We start from the raw sequence: 19,403 nt of genomic DNA on the forward strand, positions 1-19,403 counted from the left end.
CATTAGTAATGGCGTTGGAAATTATCTTCGATCTCCCAATGTGGTGTAAAAGCGTTGGGAGTGACTATCTCTCTTGACACTTCAATAGGTGTGTTGAAACTTAGAAGATGCTCTATCTCTCGACGTCTTTTCTTCCGACGGTGTGAATCTACGTCGGGAGAGCCAAAATTTCTTCTAGTGAGGATGAAATACATCAAAAGTATTTGGTATTGGATGAAGAAACTTACTTGTCCATTTACATTCTATCTTATTGTAGGTTTTGATTTTATTCTTTATCTGACTAGGGTTTTGACTCTGCCATCTATTCATGGATTACTTTTGAGTCGAGGTCGACCAATTCTACATTCTTTCCTAGCGCTTTTAAAGTCTCATCTCTTTTTGGCTAAGCTTATAATGGGTTCATCATCCCTGGTCGCTAATGTCGACTATCCATATTTCATCCGATCTTGCTTTTCGCTTCTTTACATGCTGCTTGTTGACTATTTTATCCTTGATTCCAAAATCCACTCCCAACCATCTATATATACAAACTGTGGTATATATGAGTAAACATGCATCTAGAAATTAATCATAGCTCCATGACATGTTGAAAATAGCTATATATATATAAAATATAAATTGTGATTTATATATATAGAGATATATCATATATCTTAATTAACTAATGTCAGAAATAAGAGATGTGCAATATATGAGCTTCTTCACTAATTTAATTCATTCTGAAAAATGGCTTAGAAATTCCACCACACAAAATTTCATTCCACTCATGCTCTTGTTGTTGGTCTACCCTTATTTAATGCTAATAAGTGAATCCTCCTCCTTCCCACGTCTCTAAATCTAACTATTTGGTTAAACACTGTATCAATAATTGATCAAGTAGTTGTAAATATGTAAATATCAAGATTAGCTTTAGAATCTATTTGATATCACCAATAGGTATCACTCATAGACTACATATGTGCTCTTTAGAAATATTGCTATTCATCCAATTATAAACCTTAAAAAGTGTAATCACCCATATTAATTTGGCTAATGAGCTTCCAAATCCTGTGAATAACTAATACCATTAACATCAATGAGTTTAGATATTGAATTTTTAATTTAACTTAAATTTATTCCCCAAAGTAATATTTGATGATTATTGTGATAGTAAAACCATCATCAAAAAAAAGAAAAAAAAAGCACTATTCTATAGTTGATATAAAAAAGAAATATTTGAATTATTTTTCTTTATTAAAGAACATTTCGACTTTGTGTGTATACAAATGCAAATGGCACTTTAAAAAGCTATATATAAAGACCTCTTTGTGTAGACCTCATTTCCTTCCATTCTGCCAAATATCATAGCGCTTCCATTTCCATAATGCTTTGTTTTTTTTTTTTTTCATATCATAATCCACCCAATGTATTGAAATGAATCCAAGCCTCCTGCACCAATCCAAACAATAACATTCATCCAACTCTTAAACTTAGATCCGTCAGCTCAACACATTGTAATTAAGTTCAAAGGTTTGAATTTCCAATATTAAGAAAACATTGGAAATCCTGACTCTTTAAAACGTTCAAATCACAAGCTATGCCTAGGAAGGAGCATTTACAAGATAGACAGCTAACATTGAAAGATAAAATTCATGTTTGGTTGTAAATTTTGCATATAGAATTCAAAATAGAATACCTGTAATATTTCAAAAACTTTTGCTGCAATATATTTTTGATCTGATGAAGCACCCTTCTGTTGTAGCTTATCAGGGTGTAGGTATAACAAAGCTTTTTGATAAGATCTTTTCACTGCATTTCCTTCGATTATATCAACAAGAGGAACGGCTTTCCATCCGCTCTTGGGCCAAAGAACCTTGTACAACCAAGAACAGTTTATAGAAATTGAACAACGTCGAGATTATTCAAATTGTTTGGCAACCGAGTTAATAAGATAAAAGACTCACATATTGCAAAGTTGACAGCAGGGAACGAATATTCCCTTCCTTCCCGCTTGACCATTGTCGTATTTTAGTATCGAGAGCCTGCATCATAAGAAGTTCTTATCAGCTTACTCCATCACTTGTTGCAATAACCACAATGCATGTATTTATTGTGAGCTGTATTACTTGTACTTCTTCACGACCATTGTTTGTTTCTGTGGAATCTTCATAATCTTGTGGTAACTCTTGTACCTTTTAGGAAGCAAACCAAAACAGCTCATTAGATTGTTAGCCATTGATTGATACAAAGCATTGTTTCATGTTTCATGTTTCATATGCAAATATAATCTATGCATAATTTTATACTCTCTCCAGGGATTAAGAGATGGGAAAACAACTACTTTGGAATCTAAAAATCGATAAAATTTCATTTTCACGATAAACATACCGAGAAATTATCCTGAAAGGGCTCCTCCACTTCTGAAACTGTAGACTTTGTGACATTAGGAACGTGAACTGAGATCAAGAAGTAATATGTTATGCAATGGATAACCGAAAGAAACCGAAAGAAACCGCAAGTACCATAGAAAAATATAGAGTACACAGCAAAAGATTAAAGAAGCATGACTAACCTGTGTTTGGAGCTGGACTACTCTCTTTGGAAGAAGCAAAGTTATTTTTGAAGCTAGCAGCTTTTTTAGTAGAGTTATCATCCACTGATTTCTCGGAAATATTATCTCCCTACAAAGATTGAAATCTAAGGTGCATAAAAAAAAAAACTTACAAATTTTTATCTTCAATGGTGTAAAAGATATTGGCTGGTAAATTTATCATAGTTGCTCACCTTGATGGAAGCATCTGTGTTCTTATTCAACTTGGGTTTCTCATCCTTTCTTATTTTGTTAACAGTTGGACCCTTTGGTTCACTTTCCTGTTTCATTGTAGAGCTATCATTTTCTAAATCGACAACATCCTGGGGTTTCGATGTAGGTTCTTGGTTGAAAAGCTTAACAAACTCTGAAATTTTTCCACCAACTTTCTTTCTGCCAATGTTATGTCCAGATTCCACGTCTGAACTTGGGACAGTAGGTTTTTTCACTTTTGAATTTCTCAATGAAGTTTGTTTTTCTAGTTTCTTTGGACTACTTAAATCAGAGAGATTTGATGATTTCATGTCACCTTTTGCCATGATTTCTCCTTTACGATACTCTTTGGTTATCCTCTCTTCACCTGCATGCAAGGAAACTAGAAGTGAGAAGAGAACCATATGATACGAACACGAAAAAAATTAGTCTCCCAATAGAACATACTTTGCTCACTATCACTGTAGAGAAGAAAGGAACTTAAAGATTTAGCCTCATGCTTTTGATCTTCGATTGTCCTCGAAGTCATCTTTTTCGCTGGCTTTTCACTTGAAACTTTCTTAGGTAAAGAATGAGGTTTCTCTTTCTCCGTTGGGCGACTGATGTTATCACTGCCAACGGCCGTGCGAGAACTTTGTCTGCTCAAGTTTTTTGAAGGTGTGAATGAACTTTGTCTTTGATCAAGATTACCCGTGTCAGGCAGTATATCAATTCCTTTTTCATCATCAACCTTTGTTGTTTCATGAAAAACTGGAGAAATATCAATATTCTGTATAGTTGATGTTGGGGAATGCATTTCATTTTTAGCCTTCACTAACCTATCGGTCGAGCTTGAGCTTTTTCTTAGTAGAGTCTTTTCTCTTAATCTTGGCCCGTTCCCTCTCGATGGCATCATTAGAGGCACCCCTTTACTTGCCCATTTGTAAATTGAGAAATGGAACTGAAATTGACCACCACCATTTGATTCTTCTAAACTATCTTCTTCTCCCTTTGTTAAACTGTTCCCACTCAATCCATTTCCAGAGTTTATGAAGGACAATGCTTCATCACCGTCATTTTCTTGGAATTCAGATGGCAAAACACCAGTACGATCCGACAAATCATAATCAGTTTTAGGATCCTCGAAACGATGGCTCGATGTGCTAAAAGAAAATCTAGAAAGAGTGAACCTAGGAGAATTTGTATGACTTCCATTCGAAACACTATCCTTGTTTCTTAAGGAGCTCGATCCGAAGGCTGGTAAATCAGTCCCTTTGGCTAATCTTGATGGTAGGCTGCTACAAACCGAAATAAATCAGAAGCAAGATATTAAGAAATACCCAATGCAGACAAACAAGAAACAAACAGAACGCAGCCATAACCACACAAGAAGAACATCGAAACCAGAAACAAAGAGGAATACATCAATAAAAAAAATTGGGATGAAACCCATTATGAGATCAAGAAATAAAAAATGGAACGCGACAGCCAACCAGAACTTAGCTGAGCTGGCATCTGCACGTACTAATACTAAGAACTATCGTTCAAATCCCCGACCCTCAATTTATCCTTAGAAAAACAAACGGAAGATGAGGGAAGAACCTTAATTGAGCAGGGAGGGAAGAACTTCCGAAGGGTTCTGCCGGCGGTGGAAGAGGTCTAGCAGGACTTAGAACTCTTGAACCAGGATTCGGAGAGAAAATGTCACCCCGGCGAGGAGAAGAATTCACCGATTCATCGCCTTTAAAGATATCATCATAAAAATCATCACTCGGAAATCGCCGCCCGTGTACACCTTCCTCACCAAACACAGGTTTCTCATTCAAACCAGACCAAGGGCCACTCCGGCCAGGTAGTGCTTCATCCTCGCCACCTTTCAATGCAAAGGAGTCCCCTGTCTCGGAGAAGCTATATCTCGTTTCATGAACCGACGACCGCCTCCTCGGAGGACCACCGAACACGTCATGAAAATCAACATCGTCTGAATTCCGATTGGAAGCTCTTGGAGATGAAGAGTTAGCAGATGATCTCTGAAGTGAATAACCCAAAAGGATGCTGTCTCTCTGCGACAAATTATCCATTTTCTACCCTTTTAACACAACCCCATCTAAATCGATTCCCAATTTCAAATCACAAATGGCGGGAATGGCAACACCCGCCAAGCTTTTTCCCACGGGCTAACTCAAAATTTCATGAAACAGTTGCAGAGGAAATTGAAGGAAGTATAGAACAAGGATTTAGCGGAGAAGCTTATTGAAAACGAAAAGACAGAAGAAGACAGAAGTGGGGTTGATGAAAAAGCCATCTAAGAATTAAAGGCCACACAAAGCTTTGTAGAAGATTTGATTTTGTGGATAAGAGAAAAGCTGTAATGCCAAATAACAAAGTGCAATTAGGCTGCGGAGAGCATCAGCATCAGCCAATTAAAATTCTCATGGTGACCATTAATCTGATTTTTTTTTGTGATGTTCATTAATTGAAAAGTCCCTACAGACAGAGCCAAAAGTTAGGAAAGACAAGCTGTCATCACAGTCTAGATTGTCACTGGCAGAACATGTTTGGTTGAGCAAAATGGTCGCATTACATGCGTAAGCAGCCTTAAAACATACATGAAACAACAAGAATGTAGAGCCCCATACTTAAGAAGTGAAGGAAATTGGAAAATTTTCTCTTACAGATGATAAAGTTATACTTAAGAAGTGAAGGAAATTGGAAAATTTTCTCTTACAGATGATAAAGTTTATAAATTTCAGCTATATCATTACAAATGTTCTTACAAAAGTACATTGACAAAAACCCCGGAAAAAGGAAAGAACAGTTAATGTTTTGATGTGTTTTTCTGAAGAGACTATCAAAATGGATCTTCCTTGTTACAATTGCTCTTTGTCATAACGTGAAGGGTATTTTCCATCATTCAGAACCATCTGGGAAAGGATCCAGAGCATTTTGCTTACCGTCGACGTAGAATTCGACGACAGCTTTCATTCTAGGATACTTGTCTGGATGGTAATTTATATGAACAATGACAGGTTTCAACTGTTTCAATTTTGGATCCTTTCGAACCGTCTTGAAGAGTACTTTACTGTTCATGAAAAGATACATGTCCATGGTTCTCTTGGAGGCATGAAGCCCATCACGTCCAGGACGAGAAGGGTAAAAGAGTTCCTCGTTGAAAACGGCTTGGTCCCATGCCTGTTCTTGAGAAAGCCGAGTAGCAACGCGATCCAAAAGCTCCAGTGAAGGAAGCGTAGGCCTAATGAAGAAGAAACCAGAGTTGTAAACCCATATTCTCATAGTGTGTGCAAATCTAGCCCAACCCATGGAGGGTTCATCAAATACATCGTTGTATCCATAAGCTGTCATATTGTTGTGACCATCACTCATCGACTCCACATCTGAATCACGGTAAAGATGATCAAAAGGGTTCTGTAGGTAGACTATATCTACATCTGAGAGAAGAACACTGTATCCAAGTTGCAAGAACTCCCTCAGAATGCGAAACTTCAATGCAGAGACTTGATGGTTGCCTCCTTCCTTTCCAACCTTATCAATGTTATTGTCTGGATCTCTCTTGTAGACAGGAACTTCATGGGAGATGCAGAATTCTTCGGTCTGGTTGTCCAGAGCCACGACTAAATAATTTTGTATGCCAACCTTTTGAATGGTGGTAAACCAAACCTCCAACATGGATTTTACATTAGAATTTGCAAGTGTCACAATCAGCTCTTTCTGAATAGCAACTTTCTCCAGGAGCTTTGCCAATCGAGGATTCACAGATTCATCTGGAATTACAGTGGGATTGGTTCTAAGACCTTTGACAGTACCAAATGGACCAGCCTTGTGATTTTCACCAAGCGCTAGATATTGCTTCTGAGCATGATCCTTTAATTGTTCTACTATTTTCAGCTCCCTTGTAAGATCCTTAATCTGTTTCTCCAACTGGGCATTCTTCTCTAACATTGAAACGACATCGGCTTTAAGGTTCTTGGACCGGTCTGAAGATTCGCACGAGGAAGAAGACCGGGCCTGTAAAAGAAGAGAAAAAAGAAAATTAAGGACGTTCAAAAAGTTTCCTTCATTATCTCTAATAGTGTAGTTAATTGATCTTTCAACTGCTAAGTAAGTTTTAAAATCACAAAACAAATAATTCCTCCAACAAACTTTCAAAGCCAAGGCCAAATTGAGTTAAGCCTTCAGGCACACTCAAGCTCATAATAAGGCAAAATATCATAAGATGATTAGATTCTTAATTGGGGGAAAAAATAACTGAATTGAGTTTAGTCTTCACTATTCATGTAATAAAGAATTATCCAAGCCTGAAGATTTTGTTTTTACTCAATACTTCACCACAGTACGTGAATTCTAACCAACACCATTTGATTTCATTGTATTGAAATTGATGTTTCTTATACATACATAAAAAAAAAAATCCTTAACTTTGTTTTTCGTTTCATAAACAGTACCCATATTCATTAGACAATAACAATATTACCATTGACCTCTCGTTAAGGTTTCAAAACCGACCATTGGAGTACAGATCATTTGGATTTAGAACAAAATTTTAGATCGCGATTTCTTTCTTTTTTAGATAAGATCATGTCACCATTTAGGTCCCAATTTTACCAAAAAAATTATCTATCTTCTCCAAGGTAGTTAAGTTTTGAAAAGTTAATGAAATGCAAAAAATAAATGAAAGGCAATTTCAGGACATTAATAGCTTCTAAAATATAGACTGAAAAGAAATACACAAAGTCAACCATGAAAATACAAACATAGCAAAAGGGTAAACACTGCCACCAGAGGAATTGATCCAGCTACAACAATGAGCATACTATCCATAAATCTTTCAAAAACATAGTAATTTTAACTAATTGAGTATTAATTTAACTGCGAGATTAGAAGATAATTTTAAAAATTTAAGTTTAAACTTCACTCACACTCCACAAGGTTTAAAAAGAAGGAAAAAAAATCGGATTATTTTTGTATATATTTATAGGATATATACAAAGACAACATATATAAAGTAGAACCTACAACTAACAACACTAGAACCCTAAAAATACACATATCAATTGGGATTGACGTCGCAATCAGAAACAACAAATAAGGAATATAATTAAGAAGAATTGCAAAGAAAGCGGAATAATTAGGGGAAGAAGCACCGAACCTGAAGGTCCAACTTAGCGAGTCGACGGTTTTGAAGAGGTAGATCAGAGGTGAAAAGACCATGAGGATAAAAGAAAGCAAAAAGACAGCCAATAAGAACTCCAATTGCGATGGCGGCGAGAAGTCGAAAGACGCGAGGCGATTGAGCTTTGTCTTTGCGACCAGCCATAGAGAGAGTAAGTGAATAAGAAGAAGAAGAAGAAGAAGAGAAGGAGGAGGAGAGGAGTTGAAATGGGAAAAAATGGACGGGAGTGATCTTAGGAATCCATGGATACGAAGTGGGGGTTACGCGATTTGGTGATCGGAATGAGAGGAAGCGCTGACTTATGGTATTATTGTGTTAGTTGGAAGGGAGAAAATGGGAGAGGAGAGGAAGAAGAAGACTGGATCCATGGTTGGTTTCGTCTTCCCTTTTGCAGTTGCGCTTTCCTTTGGTTATTGGTTGTTTGCTTTTGTGTAAATGGAGGCTAACGTTGGACTTGGACCTCTACAAAAGTTATGAGCAGGCAGGCAGCCATTAATGGACTTGGTCTCATTCATCATCATCAACCTCTAAATGGGAAGCAAAGTCAATGTTTATTCTGGACCTGGGCCTTCTCCTGGGCCTATCCTACCCTTATAATTACTGCTTTATTACCAAAAAAAAAAATTTGGAATTTTCACACATGTAATAAATGATAACTTTTGTTTTGGTTTAGTAATTAATGTATAAATTTCATAATGATAACTCTGTCATTTTTCTTCCTCAATTATTTTGGCTTTCTTCAAATTACAATTCATTACTTTTATTTTTATTTTCTTTAAATTTCGTATTTATGATCCTTACGTATATATATCACATCATATATACAATATAAAATATATAATTATGCAGTAAGAATGCTGAATTTTTTCTCTATTTCATCTGACAGAATTTGTGTTTAAATTATATGTTTACATAACAAATATTACTAAAACAATAATAAACGACGTAATCATACATTTAAATTATAAATGTACTTTAATATATTTGTAAAATATAATAGTTATGTTGTGTGATTTAGTATATATACCCCATATTATATACCATAATACTTTATACATAATTCCCTCAGATTTTGTATTTAAATTATGTATTTATATAGTAATTATTACTAAAACAATAGTAGACGACATGATCATACATACATAAATTTTCTTAATAAATATATTTGATTCATTTATAAATGTTATTTAATATATCTGCAATCCATAATAGTTATGTTATGTTATTTAGTATGTAAATATCTCGTATTATATACAACAATACTTTATACATAATTCCGACAGAATTTGTATTTAGATTATAGTAAATGCTACTAAAATAGTAGTAAACGACATACATTTCCTTTATAAATGTATTTTAATATATATGTAATCTATGATAGTTCTGTTATGTGATTTAATATATATATATATACCTTATATTATATACAATAATACTATCAGTGACATATAGTTTTATTATTTTTGGTAGGATGGCCAGAATGGTCGTCAAAATTTTTCTTCTTCATCGTCGAAATCTCAATAAACCCTAGAATGACTCACATTCAAAACTACATTTTCGTTTGATTGCATATTTAGTCGAATATTTAAAATATACCTAATATACCTAATGTTTCATATATACAATACTGACTTCGAAATTTCTATCCAGATTTTTGTCAGAGAAGTTTTGTATTTGTCAGCCGTCGAGTGTCTTCTTCTTCACATCCGAACTCTCTAAAATTTCTCTGTAAAAATGTAACCCACGTTGGAACGAGTAGACGACCGTTTTTGTAGAAGGAAAAATGTTTTCCACTTCTTTTCAAAACTGTATCCCACAATTTTTTATAAATCAATTAAATAATAAAAATAAATATTAAAATAATTTGGTCATACATTTATTGTCCATTACAGGACATTTGTGAAATTTATTAGAAAATTAGACATTTCATATAATATCATGTACCAACTTAGGACATCTTACCTAAAAGACAAAAGAAAAAATAAATTCAAATTAACTATTAACACCCTTACTTATTACTAATTGAGATTCTTACCAAAAAAATCATTTTGTATTCTAATTTTTATATTTAAAAAATGGCAAAGGATTTTAGAGATAACCAACCACATACAAATATATATATTTATTGTTTTCAAAATTCCCTTAAAAGAGAGATATACGTTTGCTATAGAGAGTATTCATTTAATATAATTTTCTTCTCATTTATAATTGGAGAGAGAAAATCATTTAATATTTGATATCATTTTTTTTTTTCATTTTTGTTTAGAAAATGAAAATGATATTTAATATGATTTTATTTTTTCATTTTCATTTTATTTATATTATTTAAGATATTTTATTGTTTGGTTGAAAATGTTAATACAAATATATGAAATATCCTGATAATATGCGCTCAAATACAAGAATTATATAAAATAATCATTGTTGTTATATAAAATAAACAATTAGTACATTAATTCATTGGATTTTGTATCCAATAACTCTATCTTCATCTATTCCGTTTGCAACCACTTACTGAGAAGGAGAAAAAGAGAGGAAGGAAGAAGAAGAAAGAACAGGGAGGGGGGAGGAGGACGCAGAAAGAACAGAGGAAGGAAGAGGAAGAAGAAAGAATAGTGAGGAGGCAAAAGGAAGAAGAAGGAACAAGATTTTTAGAGCTTTCTTTTTCTATTTTAGAAGGCATCATCAATAGGCATGAAAAACCTAGGATTTTACAGATGGGAGAGAGAATCAAAACATTAAATTTTACTTGTTTTACTTTATATAGATTAATGAATTATTGTAAGAGGGAAACAAAATAAAAAAAAACTTGGGAAGATTCTAGCTATGTATTGTGGAAAAAAGGGAGTTAAAAACAACCAAATAAACCCTTTTAACTTTGGTCTTGTTCAATTATGTATCAGACGAGCACAAACGGCTTCAGATGGAAGTAGAAGAAATAGAAACAAAACAACTGCTCAAACTAGAGGATGGCTCACGCCTATGATTTTTCACTTACAAAAGAGGTCATCCACTCTTCAACATGTAAAGAGTTGATGAGATGGTTCAATGAAATGCCTTAAATACAATAACCATTCTTAATGGTTATGTTGCAAAGATTATATACAGAAGCCTGCAGATGCAAAGTATATGAGAAAGACAATTCATTGCACTCACTTATCGTTGGAGCTTGTGACATACGACACAACCACGGTGATGTCATCAAGCTTGCCACCGTAATAGCGAAACCCAGCATCTTGAGCAGCAGTGGAAAAAGGTGTTTGTCGGTCTTTATCTTGAGCTCGTTGGCGTGCAAGGGCAGCTATCTTCTGGGCAGTCACCTGAGCGCCTAAGCCCGCTCTCATGGCATGAACCACCACTGCAGTGATCTCATTGTTGTACAAGTTGTCAAAGAGTCCATCGGTGCCAGCAATTATGACATCCCCAGGAGCAACAGGGACTGAGAAAACCTGGATCAGTTTCAAAAATCCCATCAAAATAAATAAAAATAAAATAGAACTCCCATTTTTGAAAGGTTGCTAACACCGTGCTCACTCTATTTCGAAAAAAATATAGCATTTTACAAACAAAAACACTCAATCTTTCAAGATTGAAGCATGAACTGGGGAAAAAAACAACAAACGGTTACAAGCAGGCTACACTTGTCCTTTGATCTTCCCTTATTAAGGTGGAAATGTAAAAATGTAACACAAGCAGAGCGCATATATCTACTTCTGCCCAAAATAACAACCATATGCAAAGCAGTCCCAAGATTTATACCATAATTGGTGGAGTTTTTCTAATTAGTGATATTATTTTGGTAGTCAGTTTACGTTAAAGTTAACCATGTGTGAGGAAGTCACAAACCTGTGACCTGTCTAATCTATTTTTTTACAAAAAGAAACATTTCATTGCAAATGAAATCAAGGGAAACCCCAAAAACCTAAAGGTGATCACAAAGTACATTGCCAATAGGAAGCTAAAAAGGATAAGCTATAATCTGTCTAAGATTATTCACATATTTATATAGGTTCCTGTGAGACACTACCTTCCGTATCATAGCTATCTTTAATGGCAAATTGATATAAGGGAGCAACTCATCTGAAATAAATGCATCAATACATATATTATTGTTATTGTTATTGTTATTGTTATTATTTTAAATCTAATGAGTATCTGAGCTGGCTTATGCACAGATACATTTATTATCTAACTCACTAAAAATATGACGGCTAAATAAGAACAGGAGAAACTACAGATGGTGGGAAGAAAGTGAGCATGCTAACCTGTCCAGAGCTAGGCAAATCTCCATTGTTTCCACTCTCCAATTGAAACGTGAAGTTAAAATCATGCTGCTGCACAGGAGATCTGAAGATAGTGCATCCGTCTCTAACCACCATAAATCCACTGTCTCCTAAATTGATTGCATGGAGGCCCTGCAGTGATGCCTTACACAATTACCCATCATGCAGTAATAATAAAAAACAAAAATAAAGTACTGCCGAGCACCCTTACAAAGCAAAATATACGAGCAATTACTTGTAAAGAAACTAACTAAAATTATTGGCAGATAATGACAAGTATTAAACTTCACCCATTTCACCAGGGGAAAACTTTACAGTTCCAAATAAATAAAAGCTTCCATTATTTTGATCAAAGAAATAATTGCACCAAATCAAGGATCAAAAGATTCAAAAAAGAGAATTGTCTCAATTACTCTCCACTCTCCAACTTTCAAGCCCTCAAACAACTTGCCGACAATCAAACTTATAAAGAGTGACGGTATCAATAGAAACAACATACTTGTTCTGTAAGCGCTATGATACAAGCAGTGGATGAACCTTTGGCTTTTGTTTTTGAGTGGGCCTTCTCCAAGACTCTAGCTGGATCAATTGAGCCCTTGGGCTCTTCTTGAACTGCACTAACCGAATTAGACATGAGTTCTCGGGAATACTGTCCAGCATCAACACCAAGATCTGCCCACCCACCCACACCATCAGCCACCCCTACAGCTTGTTCATCAACACAGATAAAATGAGCATCTTCTCCACCAGTATCTTCTTTATCAGGATGGGGTAGATAGCATGACCCAGAAACCAGTTTCAATGATTTGCCCATTGAGATTTTCCTGTTAAGAACATAATAGGAAATTTTTAAATAAAGAAAAATACTTAAAGAAATTTTTAAATAAAGAAAAACGGGATGAGAACCTCAGCATACTGTGTCAGCGACACTAACCAAGTACAAGAGTTCCATAATTGAATAAAAAAAAACGATAAAACAGAGTTTGATTATACTACATAAAACCAGTCATTCAATTTAACCAGAAAAACAAAACGTGGACTACGCAAGAACAGATGATACGGTCCAAAATTTATACTCAATAGTTGGATCAGTGAGAAAGAAATGACCAAATAACAAAAGGAATATGACACGTTTCTCCAAACCATTGAAGCCCACCAGGGGATCATTCAAATCCTTGAGGCAAGAACAAGTTCATTTGACAAAAACATGCATATACAGTCAATCTTATAGGTTAAACCCAAAGTACATTATGAACTTAAAATATAACTTCTTCATTTTAAATGAAGAAATCTAGTATAGAACATACTGTTCAGATGAATCAGTAGAGTTCGCAAGTTGTTCCTCCCGTGCAGAGTTATCAAATGACACATTGGGGGCAGAACCAGCAGCAAACTGAGAAGTTGATGAACTATGAAGATCTTTTACTCCTGGTACAGTATTTAGGTAACTGCTGCAAAACCTTTTTGCAACATTGTAAGTGACGTATCCATATATCCCATTATTGTTAGGCTGCTCCTGATTTTTCAAACTCATGCTGGCTTTCCTACAGCTATCAACACTTCTATTAAAAGAAATACCAGCAGTGATCGCTGAAGGAGACAAGTATGCAGCATTCCTAAAACTTAATTTATCAAGAGAACATTCACCAAGGGTAGCTCTAGAACCACAAGCGGCCATTGGTTTATCTTGACACTTGCTGTGAGTTGAATATTGATAGGATTGAGCAATGGCACAATCAATATGATACCCACAAGTCTGCAATGCAGGGCCTGACACGGAGGGAATAGAAAATGTGCGAGAAATTGCCCCAAGAACTGAGATATTCCTCCGGCGATTAACTAGCTCTGAACTAGCACCGGAAATAGCGCCAGGTCTCAAGAGAGCATGCAACTCTGTAAGTGAGGAACACGGAACGGAGTGAAAAAGACTAGAATTGCCACACAACAGTTTCTGATGCCCCAAAAGCAACTCCAACGAACTTTTCAATCCACCTTCCCACCCTAGAAATTTAACCGGCGCTCGTAGTTTTGACATATAAGATGGCATATTAGCCCCTTAAACAGAAGAGCCTCACTTTGATTCTTCTCCTGCACAGAATGCACCCTCTACAACTTCGTATGAGAAAAAATACCATTCCTCCCAGCACATCTATATTCAGATTACTAGATGCATAGTACTTCCTCAAATCAAAATGTCCATACGTTCCAGAAAATTAGAACCTGCTTAATCAAAATTACACTAAATAAGTACATAAATATGAGCAAATTAATTCAAAACTTAATAACGTTAAAACCCTATCCTAAAATCACCGCCACCCAATGGCATGAATAGATAATTTGATAGCATAAATTGTTGCTACTAACCCATCTTAGTCATCTTATATACAAAGATTCATTTACAATCCAAGAACTAACTGAAAGTTGAAGCGCACAAGACCGATCCTTAGAAAGCGAAAAAACATCCACTTATCATTAACACAGAAACAAAGATAAGGCATAACGCACGTATGCAGAAATGAAAAATCCAAAAACAGATATAAAGCCGCCGAAAATACGGGCAAAAATGGAGGGGAAAAAAGAAAGGCAACGACAGAAACCTGAGTCATCGATGTCAATCACATATAAATTAAATGGAAACCCTAAAGCTACCAAGTTAGATAGTTTTGAGCAACGATAAAAGTTGTACAGGTGAAAAATGAAGAAAGAAACCTTGAGACGATCTGAGCGTGCGTTGTAGGAGGAGAATTGAGAAGATGGAATCGAGAAATTTGTATGGATGCGGAAGGAAAGGGAAAGTGAAAAGAAAACCCTAGCGCTTGAAATTGATTCGAAATTGGTACTTAAAATATATAGTAATATATTTATATAATGAAGTGAAGATTTAGCAACATTAACCGCTGGGTATCGTTTGGTTTGACCGGTTTTGACGCTCCAGTCCAGGGGTATTAAACATATTTATATTTACCAAAATGTGTTGGTTCTAATACGCTAGTTTCCAATTTGTGTGAGGGTATTTTGATAATTTTCAGTAGCCAATTCCTTTGGTGGCTTATTATACTGTAAACGTCTATTCATAAAATCAGTTGGCCCCAAAATTTTCTCCTTATTTTTGTTTTTCTTTTTGAAGGAACCCAAATTTTCAAATTGAGATAGAGGGAGAATAAACTCATACGTGGTTGGGAGAATCCAACCTCAATTTCAATGGTAGAGATCTCAAGTTTTATGTTATATTATTTAAGTGTGTTTGAAGCTTTAAAAGCTTTTTGTTACACTACAAATCCATTGATATTCAAATAAGTAAAATATTTAAAATGAAAAAATTGTTAAAAATGTTTATAATGATCTATGTATTTATAAATATTTTACTTCATTTTTGTTATATTTAAAAACAATTTCATTTTGTTCATTTATCCAGAATCAGAATAGCTTGAATAGGAAGAAAAATCAAACAAATCAAGAAGGTTATTAAACACTGTCAAATGAAAATGAGATGCTTCTTACAAATTTCATTCATTCTCATTCCATAAAAGTAAACAGACCCAAAAATGGAATAACAAAAGGAACCAGGGAGACTTCTTTTAGGGGAGAAAAAAGAAAGAAAGAAAAGATTTAACTTATTAGCAGACTGTTACAAAGACATGTTATCGAATATATTTTTTAAAACAGCATCCAATTCGAACAAATTCCATGAGTTATAGTAAAGTTCAACATTCAGCTTGTAACATATGTGCTTTATATAGTGTGACAACTTCAAATTATTACTATATATACACATTGAGAGACTAATAAAACTATACATTTTACTGAGTAAACAGTTCACAGTTTACTCTTATAGTTCGACTAACCGTGACTTCAATTCCGTAGACTCCTAAAAAGGAGCTGAGCACCAAACTGAGGCTGTAAGGTTATGAACAGCATGGGGGAATGAGTATAGGTTGGAGAAACAGCAAAAGAGAATCGTTGAATTATCATAGCCAAAGCGACTTTGGTTTCAATCAATGCCAAGTTTTGGCCTACGCAGATTCTGGGACCTAACGAAAATGGCAGAAACGAAGCTAAATGTTTCCGAGGCTCGCAAAATCTCAAAGGATTGAAGCAGTTTGCATCCTCTCCCCAAAACTCTTTGTCATGGTGGACGGCAGCCAATGCCAAGAAAAGCTCTGTGCCAGCAGGAATGTCTAAGCTTCCTAGTGTCAGCTGTTTCGATGCCGTCCTCGTCAACATCACTGCTGGAGAATAAAGTCGGAGTGTTTCGTTAATTATCATACCTACCTGTCAAAAGAGAGACAAGATATCAAATGAAATATGAGCATAGCAGACGGATACTGTTTCAGTTCAATTCATAACCGACATCTATAAAACATTAACAACATCGCTATCAAATATCAGTTTCCATCACATTTTATTCCCTCTAATTTTGTAATGTTCGACTTCACTGCATGCTTCCAGAACTGAACTCCATGAGTTAGCAACATCACCATATAGAGTGTTCAAAGTTCCTACTCTCTTGATGATAATCTCTTTGGACAGAACAACAGTAACTATGAACTAAACATGCCAACAAACAAGGCTATTGATAATCTTTAACTACTGCAAGATACGTTTATCCAAGAAAATAGCATTATGAGTTTATTGACTTACAAGTTTAAGTTCATTCAAATTCTCAGCTGCAGGAGGTTTTTTGTACCCACAGACTTTGAGAACTTCTTCTCGGGCCTTGTCTTGCCATTCTTGATGCTTTGCCAGTAGCAAAAGGGCCCAAGTTAAAAGATGAGCAGTTGTTTCCATTCCTGCAAAATAGAATGTCTTACACTCATCAATGATATCCTCTATTCCAAGCCTTTCTTCTTCCCCATTCTGGTTCTTGTAAGATGACATTAACATGCTAAGTAGATTAGTTGCGTTTTCCCTTCCTTTGCTATTTGTCTCAATCAGCACTTTTATCAATTCACGGGTTTCTTTCTCCAGGCTCCACCTTTCTCTGTTCTTCTTGGTTGGCAAAAATCTACATTCCAAGTTTTCAATTCAAAACTCGAGGAATAAATAAAAGAACAATCTGTCAACTAGAAGAGAAAGTTAGACTTTCTTAATCCTTCTTCTCAAAAGAAGGATCCACAAATAACTACAAGTCACTTCCTTTAAGAAAGAAAAGGAAAACAAGTTATATCAATAGCCTTGTGTTAGGATACTTCCTAACAAGAACAAGACATGAATTCATTATAATGAACTATAAGAAAATACAAGATAAAACCAAGTATAAGGCACTTGGAACCTCCCTCTTGAGTACTCTAGCTCAAGCCCTAGATCACTCCACCAAATTCCCTCTCACTTACCCTCCCTCAATTTATAACAAACTGTAACCAACCTAGTAACCACACTTACATAATAACTACTAGTAACCACACTTACACAATAACTACTAGTAACTTCCCAAATATCTAATTACCCTTATATCCTAACCCTATACTAGTCTAATTACCCTTATACCTCTAACCCTATACTAATCTAGGTATCTAATACCTCTTGTACCAATGCACTAATAGAGTCATTGTTGTTACTATTTATCTACAACTTTCCCCTCTTCTAAGCCTTTCGATTATCTCTATGTTTGAAAGAAAATAAACGAAAGCCACTCCATCTATGAAAATTTACTCTCTTTTATTGATATCAATGAGTGACAGTTCACACAATTAATCTCATGGAACAACCTGTTTGACTTTGCTAGACTTGTGGCATATTAAATCCTAAGAAGGTAACTATAATGGATTGAACTCATAGAAAGCGAAACTAAGAATTGAAAAATAAACCTGAAGCCAGGAATATAAACGCTTCTGATTGCTTGGGAGAAAAGATATGTTTGTTGTTCCTGCAAACTGAAGATGCGCTTTCCTTCTTCAAAGTTACTTCCAAATGCAGTTCTCGAAATAACGTCTGCTGAGAGACGACGAACTTCTTTGTGGACGTCCAATTCAAACTCCTCCATTCCACCTTTCATCTCTTCCCATTTCTCCAACACACTCAACACACTAACAACAATTTCGGGTACCCATCCCTATCAAATTGAAAACCACAGTATTTACCAACAATAATTTAACCTTATTCAACAATATTAATCGAAAACAACCATGTACAGCAGCCGTAATGAAGTTCAGTTCGATCCTCAATTTCATGCAGAGACTAGAACCGAAAAGGAAAATTGTGCAAAAAAATCTTCGTACCTTTACTCGTTCTATGTTGAAAGCCTGATTTGCAATTTTGCGGCGCGCCACCCATTTTTCTCCCTCTAGTCCGATAAGTCCCTCTCCGAAAAGCACCTTGGAGAGGGGATTGAAGTGGATCCTTCGAAAATAGCCACGCGTATTGACAAGGACTTCCTTAATTAGATCAGGGTCGGATATGGCCAATCTGGGTTTGGAGCCGAACCAGTAAAGGAAGGTCTTTCCGTACTGACGGGACCATTGAAAGTAAAAAGGAAGAACGCGAGAGAGTATATCATGGTGAAAGGGAATGGGGTTGGATTGTGCCTCCTTGAACAGACGGCGGATATGGGCGGAATTGCCGATGAAGGGACGGTAGGGAGGACCTGTTATGCCCTGCTTTCGGAAGTGGGTTTGAATTGTCCATGGAAGCCAGAAAGTGGAGTAGAGGAATTTGAGAAGGATTGTAAGAAGGAGAAGAAGAAGAAGAAGATACATTTGGAAATGGAAAAGGCAGTGGAAGTAGAGAAGTAGAGAAGTAGAGGAAGGTCTGTGAAGGGTTGTGTGAGAAAGAAACTAAGAAAGAGAGAAATAACGCCGTTGAATCGAATAAAGTTGTTTCCTTTTCTTTGTTTTTAGTAAAATTGGGATACACTCGTAAACATCCCCAATTATTTCTTAATGTTTCTTTACTTTTTATCACTCTCATATTTATCCTTATCATCCACTATTGTCATTCACTAATTTATTATTTTAAAATTTCTAAAATACTAATAGTTTACAAAATATATATATAACATCACTTTAATTTTTTTAAAAAAACATGGTTAGTTTTGGTTTAAAACCTTGACTCAAGCTTCGATAAACGACTCATTGTTCGTCTTCGAGTCTCACAAGTCCTTCACCAAACAACAATTTAAAAATTGGGGTGAATCCAACCTTTCTAAAAGGTTCACCAGTATTCATAAGCA

At 35.4% G+C, this 19,403-nt stretch overlaps 4 protein-coding genes across 5 annotated transcripts; all 4 read right to left on the reverse strand.

The window, feature by feature from the left end:
* Positions 1–1,195: 1,195 nt before the first annotated feature.
* Positions 1,196–5,156, reverse strand: LOC101211029 (J domain-containing protein required for chloroplast accumulation response 1). Of its 2 annotated transcripts, none has more exons than XM_011654101.2 (9): positions 4,364–5,156; positions 3,230–4,059; positions 2,764–3,149; positions 2,552–2,660; positions 2,368–2,435; positions 2,106–2,171; positions 1,944–2,021; positions 1,676–1,852; positions 1,196–1,428 (listed from the first exon to the last, which is right to left on the reverse strand). In XM_011654101.2, exons 1-9 carry the CDS (start codon positions 4,840–4,842, stop codon positions 1,390–1,392), a joined length of 2,232 nt encoding a protein of 743 aa, XP_011652403.1. In that variant the 5' UTR covers positions 4,843–5,156; the 3' UTR covers positions 1,196–1,389. The 2 variants fall into 2 exon arrangements, with proteins under 2 accessions (XP_011652403.1, XP_004147814.1); XM_004147766.3 differs by having other exon boundaries at positions 3,230–4,056; positions 4,364–5,153.
* A 218-nt stretch (positions 5,157–5,374) lies between these two features.
* LOC101205922 (arabinosyltransferase RRA2) lies at positions 5,375–8,418 on the reverse strand. Its single transcript, XM_004147745.3, has 2 exons — positions 7,929–8,418; positions 5,375–6,787 (listed from the first exon to the last, which is right to left on the reverse strand). The coding sequence occupies exons 1-2, from the start codon at positions 8,094–8,096 to the stop codon at positions 5,672–5,674; spliced, it is 1,284 nt and encodes a 427-aa protein (XP_004147793.1). The 5' UTR covers positions 8,097–8,418; the 3' UTR covers positions 5,375–5,671.
* A 2,381-nt stretch (positions 8,419–10,799) lies between these two features.
* LOC101205693 (probable protein phosphatase 2C 55) lies at positions 10,800–15,098 on the reverse strand. Its single transcript, XM_011654103.2, has 5 exons — positions 14,945–15,098; positions 13,543–14,455; positions 12,735–13,059; positions 12,218–12,367; positions 10,800–11,401 (listed from the first exon to the last, which is right to left on the reverse strand). The coding sequence occupies exons 2-5, from the start codon at positions 14,280–14,282 to the stop codon at positions 11,105–11,107; spliced, it is 1,512 nt and encodes a 503-aa protein (XP_011652405.1). The 5' UTR covers positions 14,283–14,455; positions 14,945–15,098; the 3' UTR covers positions 10,800–11,104.
* Positions 15,099–15,830: 732 nt separating this feature from the next.
* On the reverse strand, positions 15,831–19,029 carry LOC101205457 (cytochrome P450 734A1). The gene is made up of 4 exons (XM_004147744.3): positions 18,454–19,029; positions 18,043–18,287; positions 16,877–17,240; positions 15,831–16,507 (listed from the first exon to the last, which is right to left on the reverse strand). The coding sequence occupies exons 1-4, from the start codon at positions 18,928–18,930 to the stop codon at positions 16,088–16,090; spliced, it is 1,506 nt and encodes a 501-aa protein (XP_004147792.1). The 5' UTR covers positions 18,931–19,029; the 3' UTR covers positions 15,831–16,087.
* Between the last annotated feature and the right edge of the window lie 374 nt (positions 19,030–19,403).

The sequence above is a fragment of the Cucumis sativus genome, chromosome 3 (assembly GCF_000004075.3).
Source record: "Cucumis sativus cultivar 9930 chromosome 3, Cucumber_9930_V3, whole genome shotgun sequence".
Classification (NCBI taxonomy): Eukaryota; Viridiplantae; Streptophyta; class Magnoliopsida; order Cucurbitales; family Cucurbitaceae; genus Cucumis; species Cucumis sativus.